We start from the raw sequence: 16,021 nt of genomic DNA on the forward strand, positions 1-16,021 counted from the left end.
TTGGTAACTGCTCAGACTGGCATTTGTCATTCCCAAGCACCTTGGAGATCCATGCTCTTTCATTCCACAGCTGTGGAATGGGAATTATTTACACATACAAATATTACTTGCATAACACAGACTATCCAGAGAATCCATTTATAAGTCTCATGGGGCAAGAGGGTTATGTTGTTACTTACAACTTGAGAATATTAAGTCTTCCCCCCAAAACAAGCAAACCCAATACAACTTACCATCCTCCTCAGTCTGCACAACCAGCTCCTCACTCTCCATTTTGCCCTCAGGGTTCGAGAGGGCCAACCTCAGCCTGATGGTCATGAAGGGCCGGAGACCTCGCAAGGTGTAGTGGGACGAGGTTTGGATTAGTTCCTCTGCCTCGAATTTTTGCTGGTTAAACACATACTGGTACTGGACAGTGAGATTGTAGCTGTGGCAGCGGGTCACAGCGTAGCCAAAAGGCTCCCACTGCAACGTCAGCTGCCGGGAGCGGATATCAACCACTTCCACATTCTGTGGTCCATGGACAGGATCTGTGGAGCAAGCAAAGAGGAAAAAACCACATTAATTCGACATTAAAAGAAGTCAGCCATCCAATAATATGCTTCCTGTCAGTGTATTCGAGTACTTCACAGTTCTGAATGTTCCTGGCTTTACAACGTGTAAGTGACAGGGAAATGAACGTCAGAGCCACAAATACATCCTGGCTCCTGAGTTTTCCCTGAAAACTCCCCTGTCACAGGGCCTTAAATCAGTGGTCATACTCCTGATTCCTGTGAAACGTCACTGAATCCAACAGTGGCAGCGTAAGTCCATCAGTTAAATGGCGTGAAAGTCACATTTACTTCTTCCTTAATTAAAAGGGCAACAAGAAACAACCAAAAAAGCCCCAAAACCAAACAAAAAACCCCTAAACCCCAGAAAAGTAGTTAATCTACTTGAAAGTGTCTAAGTACCTTGGTGAGTCCAGCCCTAGGTGATGCAGATACATGCAAATGGCTCCCAGAGGAGGAATGAACTCAAGTCTCAGCTTTCAACTTAGCTATGTAGCTCCTCCATGCTCCTGCCTACCCTAAACCCATTCTGCTCAGAGACAAAAGCACAGAAGAGTAAGAATCAAGATTAGGAGCCTGTCAGACTTCCAACATCCCAGTGTACTGCCACTTCCATTTGCCAAACCCTTGGATGCTTTGGTGATGGCACATCTGAGCAGATCACGCTGCTCCTTGGGTACGCTCTGAATCATCTCCACCTTCTGCCAATAAAACTTTCCTTTCAGATCCTATCAGCGCCTTGGCCCCACCAGCTCTTTATCATCCCTTCCACAGTATCTGACTGAGGTACAGTTGAATATTCATGTGGAGGAATCATTTTCACCTGCTGTTCCTTAACTTATTTTTAACAGCATAACTCAAATGTCCTTTATATAAAGCATAAATGCATGCGCCGCTAGACAGGGGGATACAGAAAATGAAGGATGAGTAAAACCAGTGTTTGAGATCTGTCAGATGGTAGCAATACTACCCATGTCATCGTTTGCTTATCTGACATTTCTTCAACTTGCACAGCTCATTTGCTTTTTGGCTCAGTGTATATCTAAGCAGGGAATTAGAAAATACATCATTTGATGGAGATTTTCCTGATTTCCAGCACAATTCAGTGTTTCGCCCATTTCTGATGTTCTCTCATGATTTCAACCTATGAAAGGAACAGAACGTTTTCATGGGAACAAAAAAAGCCACAAGACTTCCAGAATGCTAATTATGCTTCTTGGAAAGATAACTGAAGTGAAAAAAAAGCCTTCTAGTAATTCTTGAAACTAAAGCACCCACCACACTGACTTCAATCTACTAATACATAAGCAGAAAATACACTATAATAACCAGCATATTCTGTATTACTTCCAAGAAAACCCCAGTGAGTGGCAATGGGAAAATAGCTACTTCGGAAATGAACAGAATTCAGAGTCTTTATATAGATGCAGCTACTTTTGAAACAGGATGGATATGAAAGGATCAGGGGGCTGAAGACAGCAACTGGCTTAGGATTCCGTATCTATCAGTCACGTCAATTCCTTGGCATGTAGAAAACACATCTTAAATGAGATTCTTTAGTAGTGTGTGTGTAAAAATAATTGTAATTTAGAAATTAGAAAGTTTGGATGCATCAGTATACACACATATACTTAGCATTAGGTGATAATCACTCATTTATTGTAAAGCCAATGAAAGAACATTTCTATAGATGAACTGGACAGGTAAATAAGGCGAAGAGAAGAATGACTGTGCGAAGTCGCAGCCTCCGAACCCATACAGGTAAGCACAAACCTCCTTCCAAATCGTATCAGAAGGAAAGAAAGGCAAGAGCAGATGCTTGTCCTTCCAAACTCTACACAAAGTAATCCACTTCAGACCCCAACCCAGAATGTGTCTGTGACAGGAAAAACACTTCATGCCAAGACAAGGATGCAGCTGAAGATGGCACTTAACCTCCAGGTTAATGCTACAGTGTTCTTTAAATTACAGTTATTTTCTTTAAGTCAGTCATGTTATGAAATGAAGGGGTAATTTGAGGGTGTTTGGTTTACTGATGTCAGCTGTGCTGACTTTATCAGTGGGTAAGGAACAACTCTGATTCAGCATCATCTCACCAAGCCAGATGTCCAAAACCTGGACTATGGAAGAATATCTGCAGTTTTTAGCTTGCTTGCTCATCTCACATTTGCCCTTTCCTTTTTTACCCAAAACTGTAAGTAAGTCTTGGAAGCTTCCTTGTATCAACCAGTTGCTCATTCTACACAAAATTTATTGTAAAAGATACATCCTGAGGCCTTTCTTGGGTTTTGCAACACAATCTTTTCAATAGAGTAACAAACCTATTCACCACAGATGACTTTAGTTCCAAAGCCAGAAGCTAAAATGCAGATTACAACAGTAGACAATCACAGAACATGACACATTCTCCCAAGAACTCTCTGTTCAATAATCCTAAAGTGAGAGATTTTTCAGTCCAGTGAAAAAATGAGATCATGATGCTGCACAGGTCATAGTGAAAGCAGGCTGACGGAGGGGAGATTGAGATGAGCTCTTAGACAGAAGCTCTTCCCTGTGAGGATGCTGAGGCTCTGGCACACGGTGCCCAGAGAAGCTGTGGCTGCCCCATCCCTGGCAGTGTTCAAGGTGAGGTTGGACACAGGGGCTTGGAGCAACCTGCTCTGTCCTTGCCTGTGGCAGAGGCTTGGAACTGGATGAGCTTTAAGGTCTCTTCCAACACAAACCAGTCTGGGATTCTATGAAGCTCTCCCAGGGATCTCCCAGCTGCACTCTGTCCTTAGCCCAGGGAAGCAGATTTTTGATGCAACAGTGATGTGCAATGTTCAGAGACTGCATTTTCTGCCATCACAATTTTAAAGAGAAGTTGACTTTTATGGCTGGTTTTGCTTTTTTCCGTATTGTAACAGATCTCCTTTTGTTCACTGTAGTCTTCTTGCTCATTGTGAAGTGAGAAAACCAAAGAGGGATTTAGATTAATAGTAACAACTGTCTTTGCTTTATACCCCTCCATCAAGAGAGGAACAGAGAGGAAAGGAAGCAATGGTGAAACCCTGGGGTTTGAACATGAAGCTCAAGTTGAGCAGTGAAGTTAAACAGAGACAATTATTGCCCCCAGGTTAACTACCTGCTGCAGGAGCCTAATTGGAAAAAGTCATTGCTGTCACTAAAGACATGACATGGAGCAGAAGGTGCCCTTACTCGTCTGAGGCCTCATGCCCATGTCTCCTGACCTATGGAGAGCAGGAGGCAGTTTATTAGCGGTGCAGTTGTCCACTGATTGAATTGGTTTTCCCAGCAGGTTACAGAGACTGAGAATGCACAAAGGGAAGAAAAATGAGTGTGACAAGTGCTTTCTATGAGTCCTGAACTGATGCCTTCTGATAGAGAAAGAGGAGGAAAACAGGTGTGATTCCTGCCCTCTCCTCAACACACCCTCACATGAGCTCATCAGCCAGTCACTCCAACCAGAACAGGCCAACACCCTAGTAAGGTCCCCATCCCTTCCTCCTAGGCAGACTGGGAGAAGACAAGGACAAGCTTGGGTGTGTTGGTAGTTGATAAGAAGACCAAAACTTGTGTTCTTCCAACTACCAGCATGGTACGTCGTCTCTCTGCAGCCCAGAAAATAGTGAAATCCATTTTCATTTACAAAATATAAAATTGGCAGTATCATGGAATGGTTGAGGACTTCACAGAATATTTCAATGTGGTGATAAATCGAGACAGTGTCCACTTATCAGACAACAGCAGCAAAACTCGTGATAACGGTGAACTGGCGGTTCAGATGTTTCCCTTGTGTTTTTCAAATACACTGCACTTGTTCTACAGCCGGAAAACCAAACAGTTGTTTCATAGACTCACAGACTGGTTTGTGCTGAAAGGGACTTTAAAGCTCATCCACTTCCAACCCCCTGCCACGGGCAGGGACACCTTCCACTAGAGCAGGTTGCTCCAAGCCCCTGTGTCCAACCTGGCCTTGGACACTGCCAGGGATGGGGCAGCCACAGCTTCTCTGGGAAAAGTCTGTGCCAGCGCCTCAGCACCCTCACAGGGAAGAGCTTCTGCCTAAGAGCTCATCTCAGTCTCTCCTCTGGCAGGTTAAAGCCATTCCCCTTGTCCTGTCCCTACATGTTCTCACAACAAGTTTTTTTTACAATTCATTATATTTTTTAAACAATCTGTCTGACAATGACTTTCCTCCAGGCTTTAGATTAGGGCTGAAACCTTCTCCATGTCACCCTTTATTCCTTTTCCTCCTCAAATTTCCACAGGATGAAACAAGCCTAGGGAAACATACCTACTATCCAAACCCACAGCAAAACAAGCAAAGCAAAAGCATTCAAGGGGGTTGCATTAAATCCACAATTCTTGCGTGTGATAAAATCACCCCTCTAAAGTACATGGCATTCACTGTCCGAGATCTGGACAGAGGAATTGTTCCATAACGTCCCACATCTTATGTCCTATACATGAACACTTCAGGATGATGGACAGCCCTGTCCATCCCTGCAGTGCTGCATGTCTGTCACAGAGCTCCTTTGCTGAGCATCACAATGCACACATTGCTGCCCATCACATTTCAATGCTCCTGAAAGTGCTAGAAATGCCTTTTCAGACATGACAGATAAAACCGCTGATTAAGCAGAATTCACTGATCTTTCAGTATTGTAGAGGTGTTTTGGCTTTGCCCTTTTCTGCACAAAGAACATCTCCCTAATATTTGGATCTTATTTTTAGTTTTTTAAACCAGTTCAGCTCTCATCACTTGTCCAAAGACAGTGCAGACAAGGCTGAAAGCAGGCAATTAGATGGAAAGGCATGTTCTGGGAGAAGCTGCAACAGAGAGAAGAGAAAAATGAAACTGATACAATAAAATCACTGCAGAACAAACAACCTGTTTGTTGACATACCTGTAATCAACTAAATCCCAAGTCATACACAAAGAAATAAGTGTCACTGCAGCTGATGAACTGAAATCCTAGAATCATAGAGTAGTTAGGGCTGGAAAGGACCTTAAGATCATCTAGTTCCAACCCCCAGCCATGGGCAGGGACGCCACACACTAAAGTATGTCACCAAAGTTATTTTATAGTATTCTCTGAGCAATGAAGAAGGAGGAGCCCTGCCATACAGATTAAGCTGTTATAAAGGATGAAATAAGTTAGAAAATGGAATATGTGCTTAGATAAGTCAGAGACTGAGATCAGTTAACACAGAATTATGCACTGCTAGGCTGGTTTGGGTTGGAAGGGACCTTAAAGCTCATCCAGTTCCAAGCCCCTGCCACGGGCAGGGACACCTTCCACTAGAGCAGGTTGCTCCAAGCCCCTGTGTCCAACCTGGCCTTGAACACTGCCAGGGATGGGGCAGCCACAGCTTCTCTGGGCACCCTGTGCCAGCGCCTCAGCACCCTCACAGGGAAGAACTTCTCATGTCTCATCTAAAGCATGCCACAGTTATGATCATTTTACTTCAGCTCACAGCACACCTGCTTCAATTTTTGATTGATCTGATTTTGGTTTAGTTGCAAATTTTACTTTGAATTCTGCACTGAAAGAAACACAAGATTTAAAAAAAAAATAATAAAAGAGAAAATATTTGATACGTTACAAATCTCATCAAACATCCTGTGACCTTTCAGTAAGCTCCCAAACGTGCCTGTCGCTCTCACAGACTCGAAGTCCACACACACTGGCAAGTGCCCAAAGTGACACAAAAATCACTCCCCGGCTCCGCTCATGCTCCTTGCACCTGGAACAGAGTCCCAAACCTCCCTTTGCAAACAACCACATGCTAATGAAGCACAACTGTCTAAAAAGGTAAATTAGCATCTGCTTAAATGGATTTCTTTGTCATTATGTTAGGAAGTAGTGAAATGAAAGCTCTTTTCCCTTGTACCTAAAACTACTGTTCCCTAACCAGCTTAAAAATAATAATTTAAACCCACAATAAAGGGTAATTACTGGTTTTATTAAAACCATCTATCATGGATACACAGAGCAGTGGCATTCCATGGCTGGGAACAAAATGTACATTATTGAGCATTTTGCTGATTAAATACAAAAGCATAATTAAATATGCTAATGAAAGTGAGATTCCAAACCAGGTAAACTTGGGGGTTGTGTGAAGCACAAGTAAAATGTGTATTTTATTTTAGATTCATTTTATTATGTATAAATTTTAACTATTTCTTCTCCTACCACGCATGTGCAGTTATTTTTATTGCCTCTTCCTCTGTGTACTGCTGTCATCTTCAATTGGAATAAGTGGAAGAGATTAGAATAACATAGAAGCTAGTTCCTGACAAAAGAGAAATTATTGACATAAAAAATATATAAGGCAATAAAAATAGGAGGGAAAATAAAGGTTCCTCCATCTAGTCATGGATCTGTTGAACTGTTCTGAGCAGCAGAGAAAAGCACTGCTCTTGCAAATGGGCTTTCTCTCATTTGTAACTGTGGCTTCTTTTGTGTAATCTGCAAGAGGAATTCTCTGTGTTCTCTCGGAATCCTGACTTTCAAAAGCAAAAGTAATAAATAAATAAGTATTTCCAGTTCTACTTGCAGCTCTAGCAGAAGGAGCAGAAGGATTGGTTCATGACACATCAGCTTTGTGGGTACTACTGAGATATCATCATTGCCATAAACAGCTTGAAGCTTGTCCCATTTTTCCCAGGTTCAGGAGCAGCAGTGACTCCCTTTTGCACCAGTGATGGGGAGCTGTATGTGATGAATCTCTGTATGATGGGCACTAGCTGATTCCATGCACTTGATGACATCTAAAGGGATTTTCACAGAATCACAGACTCACAGAACGGTTTGTGTTGGAAGGGACCTTAAAGCTCATCCAGTTCCAACCCCCTGCCACGGACAGGGACACCTTCCACTAGAGCAGGTTGCTTGAAGCCTCTGTGTCCAACCCGGCCTTGAACACTGCCAGGGATGGGGCAGCCACAGCTTCTTGGGGCAACCTTAAAGCTGTTCCTAAGTCATGCCTAAAAGTTAGGAAACAGCTCCTTTGTCCACATCAAGATCTTTATACTTGAGAATGGGTTTTTTCTGGGTGAATTGAGGCTCTGGCTCTGTCTTACTGCATACAGAAAGAAAAAAACCAAACTGAAGTGGAAAAAGGCAGTGTGTTTTGTTTGCAGCAGCTATGGTTTGATTCTCTGCTGCCATGGCTTTAACAACAAGGCTAGAAGGAAATAGATGGGTATTCATGTGTGAAAAAAAAGCCTATGTTTTTAACAGAATTAGGCAGCTGAGCTCATTTCCACCCCATTAGGATCTGTCTATGAGACAGTGCTGCCAATGAAAGTGCAAGAGATTAGTTTTCCCCTCACTAGCTTAAGCAATGCTCTGGGCACCAAATACAGATCGCAACACTTTTCAGGGATACTGCAAAGCTCATGCAGGGAACTGATCCAGATCCTGCCTTTCAAATTCTCAGCAAAGCCATTTCCACACTAATGCACCACTGTGCTCTGAAAGAGTTTATCTGGAAATGGAAAGAGGAGACAGGAGGTAGATGCTTATTGGAAATCCATTCGCTGGAAGTGAGTTAAGGAAAGCTGAGAGTTTCTAAGAAAAGATCTGTTAATATGTCACTGAAACATTCCAATAACTTCTGCCACAGCTTGGCACTATGGGGCTGCGAGTTGTGACAGCGTTATGGGGAGCCACACTGTTTGTTCATTTAATATACCACTGAATTTACACGAAGAAAATATTGTTCCTAATTTCATTTTCCTCTAATATTCCCATGTAGAACAAGTGCTGAGAAAGTCAGTTTGATGGTTGGTTGTCCTCCAGCTATTAATGATTTCCTTCTGTTCACAGCAGAGGGCAAGAAAGACGGGCAGAGAAAAAAATAGTTCCTGCTTTGCTATTAAAATAACACTATTCCTACTGGAGATGTGTTAGCATCTGCTCCCCACACAGTTATCTCGAGAAGCAGAAGATTAGAAACATCAGGGATCTCCAACTGGCATCCATTCATGTCTACTCTCTCAGGATTTACAGAGACAATCACTTTCTCTTCCCTCTTCATCTTCAGAAAATCTCCTATGAAACTTAAAATCCATGTGCATTACAGCTACCAAGTGAAGCTGCTTCTATTCCTTCACTCTTCTTTGCTCCATACCCTCCACTGCCACTGATCTTCTGCCTACCTCATCCCAGTCTTTTCTCCACTCCAGCACTTACTCCATTCTCAAAGATCTCAACTACATCTGCTGCTAAGACTTCTTACTCCACTCTGAGTTGCCAACCGATCCCATCCGCTCTCCATCAGGGACTGCAGCTCCCCATCAGCCTGCGTTCCTGACCCCTGTCAGCCACTGGGTCTCAGTCTCAGACCTTGCTCATATGTTCTACACTCATCCTTAAGAGACATGCCAGCTCCCTCTCCTGCTCTTCATGCCCAGCTGCCCTATACAATCATCTTTCTCACCTTCTGCTCCCAATTCCTCTCTAAACCCACCTCCCCATTTTCCTTCTGCCAACACATCACATCAGCTCTAAGTTCAAGTCCAGAACATTTCTCCTTCAGACTGAACATGGTAGGGAAACTATTTTTGCTAGAGGATTAAGGATCCTTTCACTTCTAATATCTAATTTAACCTTGGACAGGACAAGAGGAATTGAGAGCAACTGCAGTCTTTTGAAGCTGTTACCATCTGTGAACTTCCTGTTGGACACATGGTCTACAACTTTTCCATTTCATCTAATTCAATCACACAGAAAGATTGTGGTGGGTCAAACCTTGTCATAGCTGCACACAAGAGAGTAATGTTGAATTTGCTTTCACGTTCATAGGAACCTGAAACATGGATTCCCTTTCTCTACTTGCCTATCAGCACCTGACACAAAGGTGAGGGGGACTAGCAAAATACTTATTAAAGAATGCATATGAAATTGTTAATAATAATAATAATAATAATAGATAAAAATATAAGATAAGATCCAAGCTCACTGGAAAACACTGCAGAGAAAAGGAATACAAAGGACCAAAGATTCCTCTGCCCATCACAGAGGATGATGTGAAGATAGGAGAACGCTTACCAGAGGCAGCCTAACAACTGCCTATTCTACTACTACGTCTAGTGGAAGTATCAGCCCTTTGCTTTCATTATACTTCCCAAAAGAACACAAAAATAAAAAGTCAGTAACTGGCTCTCAGCACTCTATGAAGATTTAGGACGTCAACCAAAGGAGGTAAAAAGCTGCTGTTGTTTTGTGTATCTGCCTTATTCACTGCCTATGTTCTCCAATCCAGATCCTGCTATCTCTATTAAAGACTACAAGACCACCTAATGGAAAGCTAACAGCCTGGGGAAGTGTTAGGTACCAGCACACTCATCAAACTAAATTCTCCTGTGAGAGCAGTTTATTGATTTGTGTATTTGACTCTCTTTGGGATTATTGTTCAATTACTTTTATCCTGTGAGATGAAAGCAACTGAATGGAACATCAAAAGCAGATCAAAAAGTCGCCTGTTTCATTTTTTCTTTCAAATCTGCATAATATCCATTACAGATCCGATTTTCAAGAGAGCCCTCTGAGAGCAGCAGTGGAGGGTAACTCCATCAGACACACAGCTCTCAGCCACATTCTCTCTAATTGTTCTGGCTGAAGCCAGAGTATTTCCTATAGAGCACATGATTTCTCCTTGAGCAAGCGATGGTCTGCAGGACACATCTGACTGCAGCTCCTTTTATCAGGTGAGCTGTTTGCTAGTTGGTGATATGATTAGTAATTTACCACCACTTCTAAACACAAACACATAATTTCCACTATATGTATGTATAAATGCAAATACAGCATATCATTTCCACTGCTAACTCGTAGCACCACTCAAGAGCTTAAAACATGGTGGTGGTCAAGAGACCATCAAAATAAATGTCATTTTGCTGGTCTGCATTCATTCTGCACTAAAAGCTTTTCATGCTCTGCTTGAGAGAAAAAGTAAGATGGTTTTAATTGTCACCCCCTGTTTTCACTGTGGGACATGGACTCACTTGCACTTCCCAATATGCATGTTTGATGAATACCTGTTTCCTCAGCTCCAAGAGGAGCCATCCAGTTTATAACACCAACATTTCAATAAGGCCATTAAGCTGCAAGCTGCAGTCTCTAAGGGGGGGCTATACAGATGTGATCAAGACTGAGTTCGCAGCAGCATCATGGTCAGCTATAGACTGGACTAGAAAGCCACTTCAAGACCAGGCAGAGAGGGAGCACTGGACCATTGAAGCTGGATTTTACTGCATGTAAGTTATTCATCTGCTCCAGCACTATTTTTCTCTTTTTCAACAGCTTGTTGTAAAGATCAGGTCTCTGCAAAGCTGCGCCAGAGAAGGCCAGGCTGTAAAGCACATTGGTTTTCTTTTAGTGATGCAATTACATGGGGAATGTAGTCATGAATATTACTAAACTTTAAAATATTGTTTCTAGGGGCAATAGATTTCACCCGAAGAGATACTGGTGCTCCACGTCAACATTAAAAATATCACTTTAAAACTTACAGCAATGCATTTACAGTCCATTAGTATGCCTTTGAAAATGTCATGCCTCCAATGTGACAGTCAAATTCCCGAATCAATCAGCCAAACGGAATTATTTCACTCAGAAATTATGTGAAGAGAAAGTAGCAGAGAACAGTAAAATGTAGAATAACTTTATGCTGTAACTTAAGCAACTAAATGGGCTTTTTTGGTGAAATAAGCAGCAGCACACTGTAGGGATCTGCTGTATGGGATGATGAACTGCACAAATTCCTGGGGTGGGTTTTTTTCTATAGTAGAACAAGGTTTGGGATTTGAATTTGTGATCCCAGAGGTGCCTGGGGTATTTCCAGGCATTCACATGCAGCACCAGGTCCCTGAACATCAGCTCACCAGCTGGTTCTGCATCAGATACAAGGGGCAATGACAGCATATGCCAAGAGCAGGCTGTCCACGGGCATGGTCTGCACTTGGATTTTTGATGTTGTGCTCTCTCTCAGCTAAGTTTTCAAATATATGCCTCAATCCATATGCAAAACAGGCAAGCCTTAGTTACTTCAGTTAGAAATTCTGCTCTGAAGCATCCTTGTCTGCCAGTCTGACTCACAGAAATGGCACAGCAGATTCTGTCCTAGGCAGTGACGGATGTTGGAGTGTACAAATCCCTTCTGCCCTGGCTAACATCCCATTATCCCATCACAGCATATTCAACATATTCAGAAGATGACTCACATTCATCTGAATAGTTTGCAAGTCCTGATGGCTTTCAGATACAATCGTGGATGAATTCAGCAAGCTATCTCCAGAATGTACCATGAATCATACTGCCCTTCACAACCGGTATGGCTTTGCGGTTCATGTCCTCTCTTTAGTTTACCCTCCAGACAGGAAAGATTTTTTCCTATAGCCAGAGAGTAGTGGTGGTACCTTCTATGTAAAAGACAGACAGTGTATGAGACCGATCAGGATCAAGAGTCATCAACTTCCTTTCTTTCCCCAACACTCTCACAACCTTAGCTGGCCTGACAGGCAACTAAACCAGATCAGCCAGTGCTGGTGCAGCAACTTGTCTAAAAGCAAAGAAGATTAAATAATCTAGTGATCTGGTTCTGAGGGAAGATGGCTGATGGATGGGCAAAGAACCATCTACCTTTGGTTTCATATTCTTATTGAAAAATGAAGAGCCAGTAGTAACCAATAAAGTATAAAAAATACAGTCCTGTATTTCCAAATGCCAGGAGAAATAAGCTTCTGATTTAAGTGTAAGTTAAAAAAAAAAAAAAATCTATTTAGGTTTTAAAGTAGATCTCAGTAACTGTGTATTAAAAAAAAAAAAAAGATTTTACACAATAATGGGTAGCAATATGAGGCAATGAGACATGATAGTGTTAAAGATGGTTTCCAGTTACATGAATTGTACTGCAAACGTTAAAAACCCTAAGAAAACACCTTGAAGTAAGTTACAATTCACAGCAGACCCAACAGACACAGCTCAGACCTTCTGTGTGAACCAAGTTCTAATGATTTTTTTCTTGTTCCACATTAGAATGCTGCATTTTTAATGTTTGCAGTGATTTGTGACACTGCTGGGTGAAAGCCACTGCAAAACTCCAAAGTAAACCACGGAGACTCCCATCCCCATATAGATGATCAAGGAAACTGTTGGACCTAAGACACTCTTTTTAAATGGGAACCAAAACGTATACATTTTGCTCACAAAATACCCTCTGTCATTATAGTGACACAGAAGAGGCTCAGGCTGAGTTTTATTAAATAACTGTGACAGGTATCAACTACCTGGGGACAGGAAAAGGTGCTACTTTCTCACACAGTAACTATGATGTGATTATCGCTTGAAGAAAATGTGTATTAAGATGAAGATGGAATATATTTCCATCTCTCAATATCGCTACCAATGACTGGGCGTGCTAAAGATGATTCCAACAGTATTTAACAGGAAGCTAACTCGTGACAGGAGGGTTAATGGAGACTAAACAAACCTGAGAACAGTTTCCAAGTCACAGATTCTCCATCCAGTGCTAATCTCTTGATATACTTCCATAGAAACTGCTCCAGAAGTACAGCAAAATAAACGTTAATGTTATTACACAGGGAGCAGGATAAGGAGATTTCTATTCCACCTCCCAGCAGTTCAATTCAGAACTTCAATTCTTGTCAGAAGTATTACTGCCACAGGAAGTTCAGAGGCAGTTTGAGTAATGTATCCCCGTGCAGGCAGCCTCAGCAGAGGCAATGCACCCAGCTATGATTCCATGGGGGTCATGATCCATGGGAGAACAGAGAGCAAAGCAACAACCATTCCCCTGTGCAGGGGCTTCCATCCAGCTGAATTCCTGAGAGCCATCAACCACAGGGGCTACAGGCCTCAGCTTCATAAAACTAGGAACTCCCTGGTGCTGAAAAGATGAACCTCCAACCCTGCAAACCGAGAGGTCATTGTGCCAGATGAGATCCAAGAAATATTGCTGTTATTGTGAAATCCTGTTTTACATGTCCCTGCATAAAACATTTCCATTACTGTTACTGCCTAATCCATTTCTATCAAAAGCAAAGCGGCATGAAAAGGAAGTGCTGATACCACAACAGTCTTGGGTGATAACGTGGAGAAACTACAAAGGAACGAAGAAGTTCCTCACATCGTGTACCGCACTGTCAAAGCATACACACATCTGACAGCTTATTAAGAAAGCTTCCTTCTTTTTATTCCTTCCTAAAGGAAAGAGATTTTCATCTCCAGTAATGAGGGAGCAAAGCAAGACGCTTGCCATCTCAGAGTTGTGCTCACCTACTTACCCATACCAGCCTAGTTAAAAGTGCATAGATTGCAGCCGCTGAAATTCCATGTACTCTGCAAATGCCACTGCAGAAATTCATTAAATAGGGGGCTGTTTTCTCCTGCTGAACCCCATTCTCTTCTGGGATATGTTTCCAACAGGTAGTTTAAACTAACTTGAACACATGTCCACAAACAGTAGGCAATAATAGTACAAAGAGGGGAAAAAAGGTGCATAGTATATTGTAAATATACAGTCCATCAGCCAGAAAATAAGTCCTGTAGGAAGAAAGAAGAACCAGAAATTAAGAACCAGAAATTTTCAGATACAGGGTTAATATTCTTGTGAAGATAATCCTCCTATCCAAGATGTGACAAATCCAACTTCCTAGGAGATGGCTTTGAGAAGTGAAATAAAGCTGCATTCAGCTGCAGTGGACAGGACATGTCTGGTGCTTTTATTATAAGCAGAAATTAATACCCAGGTAGGAATAACCACAAATCAGTCTTCCTTAGCTCATCAGCTGAAATACCAGCCTTTACATAAGAATACAGTTTTGGCATTTCCAATCTCACACTTCATTGTGATAAAAAGCCAGACTTGTCACTTAATCCTGGTTTGCTAATCAGGAAGGGTAGTAAGCTGAGAAGTGGAGTTTGGATCTGACTGCACAGAGTGGAACAACAGCAGACAGGGAGGGTGTTCTGCTCACTGTGCATGGGCATCCATAACCATCGTAGGAGCTGGGAAGGAGAAGGAGCAGTATATCGTAGATCTATATGATTGAATGGTTTGTGTTGAAAGGGACCTTAAAGCTCATCCAGTTCCAACCCCCTGCCATGGGCAGGGACACCTTCCACTAGAGCAGGTTGCTCCAAGCCCCTGTGTCCAACCTGGCCTTGAACACTGCCAGGGATGGGGCAGCCACAGCTTCTCTGGGAAAAGTCTGTGCCAGCGCCTCAGCACCCTCACAGGGAAGAGCTTCTGCCTCAGAGCTCATCTCAATCTCTCCTCTGGCAGGTTAAAGCCATTCCCCTTGTCCTGTCCCTACAGGCCCTTGTCCAAAGCCCCTCTCCAGGTTTCCTGGAGCCCCTTTAGGCACTGGAGCTGCTCTAAGGTCTCCCCTTCAGGAGCCTTCTCTTCTCCAGGCTGACCCAGCCCAGCTCTCTCAGCCTGGCTCCAGAGCAGAGCTGCTCCAGCCCTCGCAGCATCTCTGTGGCCTGAATTAAGTTTGAAAGTGCCAGGCTCCTGAGATGCCAGTTCTGAAACTAAATACAGCAATAATGAGTAACTTGATCATGAAACAGCTCAAATGCACGGCTCAGCACTTAAGGCCCGATTCAGGAACAGCATGGATTTTCTATGCAAGTAATCATTATATATGCATAAAGATCTACAGGATTCAGACAGAAAACAGATCAAAAGTACTTCAGTACATTAGTATGATAAGAGTTTTACTGGGAAGTTAACTGCTGTAATTGGGATCCAGCTTTAACTGTGCTCTGAAAAAGGCAGACCTGTGGTTTTCTGCCTACAATACACTGAGTCTGTTGCAAAAGGATCTAAGAAACTTGGTACCTGTGCTTTGAACAGAGGCACGTGAGATCTAACACATTTGATAACAAGTCCGTAACTGCCTTTTTTTCCTCTCATTTTGTGCCTAATGCTTCAAAGGAAGGAAAAAAGAACACACCAGATTAGCTGTACAGCATTGTACATACAGAGACATAGATGGAGGCTGCACGCTCAGAAGGTGAAGCTCTGAAGAACAAATTTCATTCTTGGAATAGGTAACAAGGTAAAAATCCTTCTGTTTTTTCCCCTAGAACTTTTAACTAGAGTACTGGAAAACACTAAAGTATCTTCAGCCTGCTATCCATCAGTAGCCCTAAGTGAGCATGACATGTAAAAAGGGACCATTTCAATGGCCTCAGATTTCAATTTCTACCTGTATCCAGTAGGAAAAACTATTCCTCAGGTTGAGCAGGACAAAAGGCTTGTCCCTCTGATACAATAAATATTGTACTCACGGTGTTAGAGACAGCTCTTGTGCTTTATGCTTGGAAGCTCCCACCTTACCCTGACACCAAGACTGCAACTTGATGGTATTTCTGTTTCATCTAAAATTCTTGTAAAGGTCAGACAGTTTGGGAACATCCTGCTGCTGAATC

General features: G+C 42.5%; 1 protein-coding gene across 3 annotated transcripts in view; it reads right to left on the minus strand.

Annotated features, from left to right (window-relative positions):
• The window catches only part of PTPRT (protein tyrosine phosphatase receptor type T), a 447,177-nt gene that overhangs the window by 155,960 nt on the left and 275,196 nt on the right, over positions 1–16,021 (minus strand). For all 3 annotated transcript variants that reach the window (XM_030502880.1, XM_030502878.1, XM_030502879.1), the window contains one exon: positions 234–530. In XM_030502880.1, the coding sequence (XP_030358740.1) occupies positions 234–530 (297 nt within the window). The remainder of the gene's footprint in view (positions 1–233; positions 531–16,021) is intronic.

This window comes from Strigops habroptila, chromosome 13 (genome assembly GCF_004027225.2).
Source record: "Strigops habroptila isolate Jane chromosome 13, bStrHab1.2.pri, whole genome shotgun sequence".
Taxonomy (NCBI): Eukaryota; Metazoa; Chordata; class Aves; order Psittaciformes; family Psittacidae; genus Strigops; species Strigops habroptila.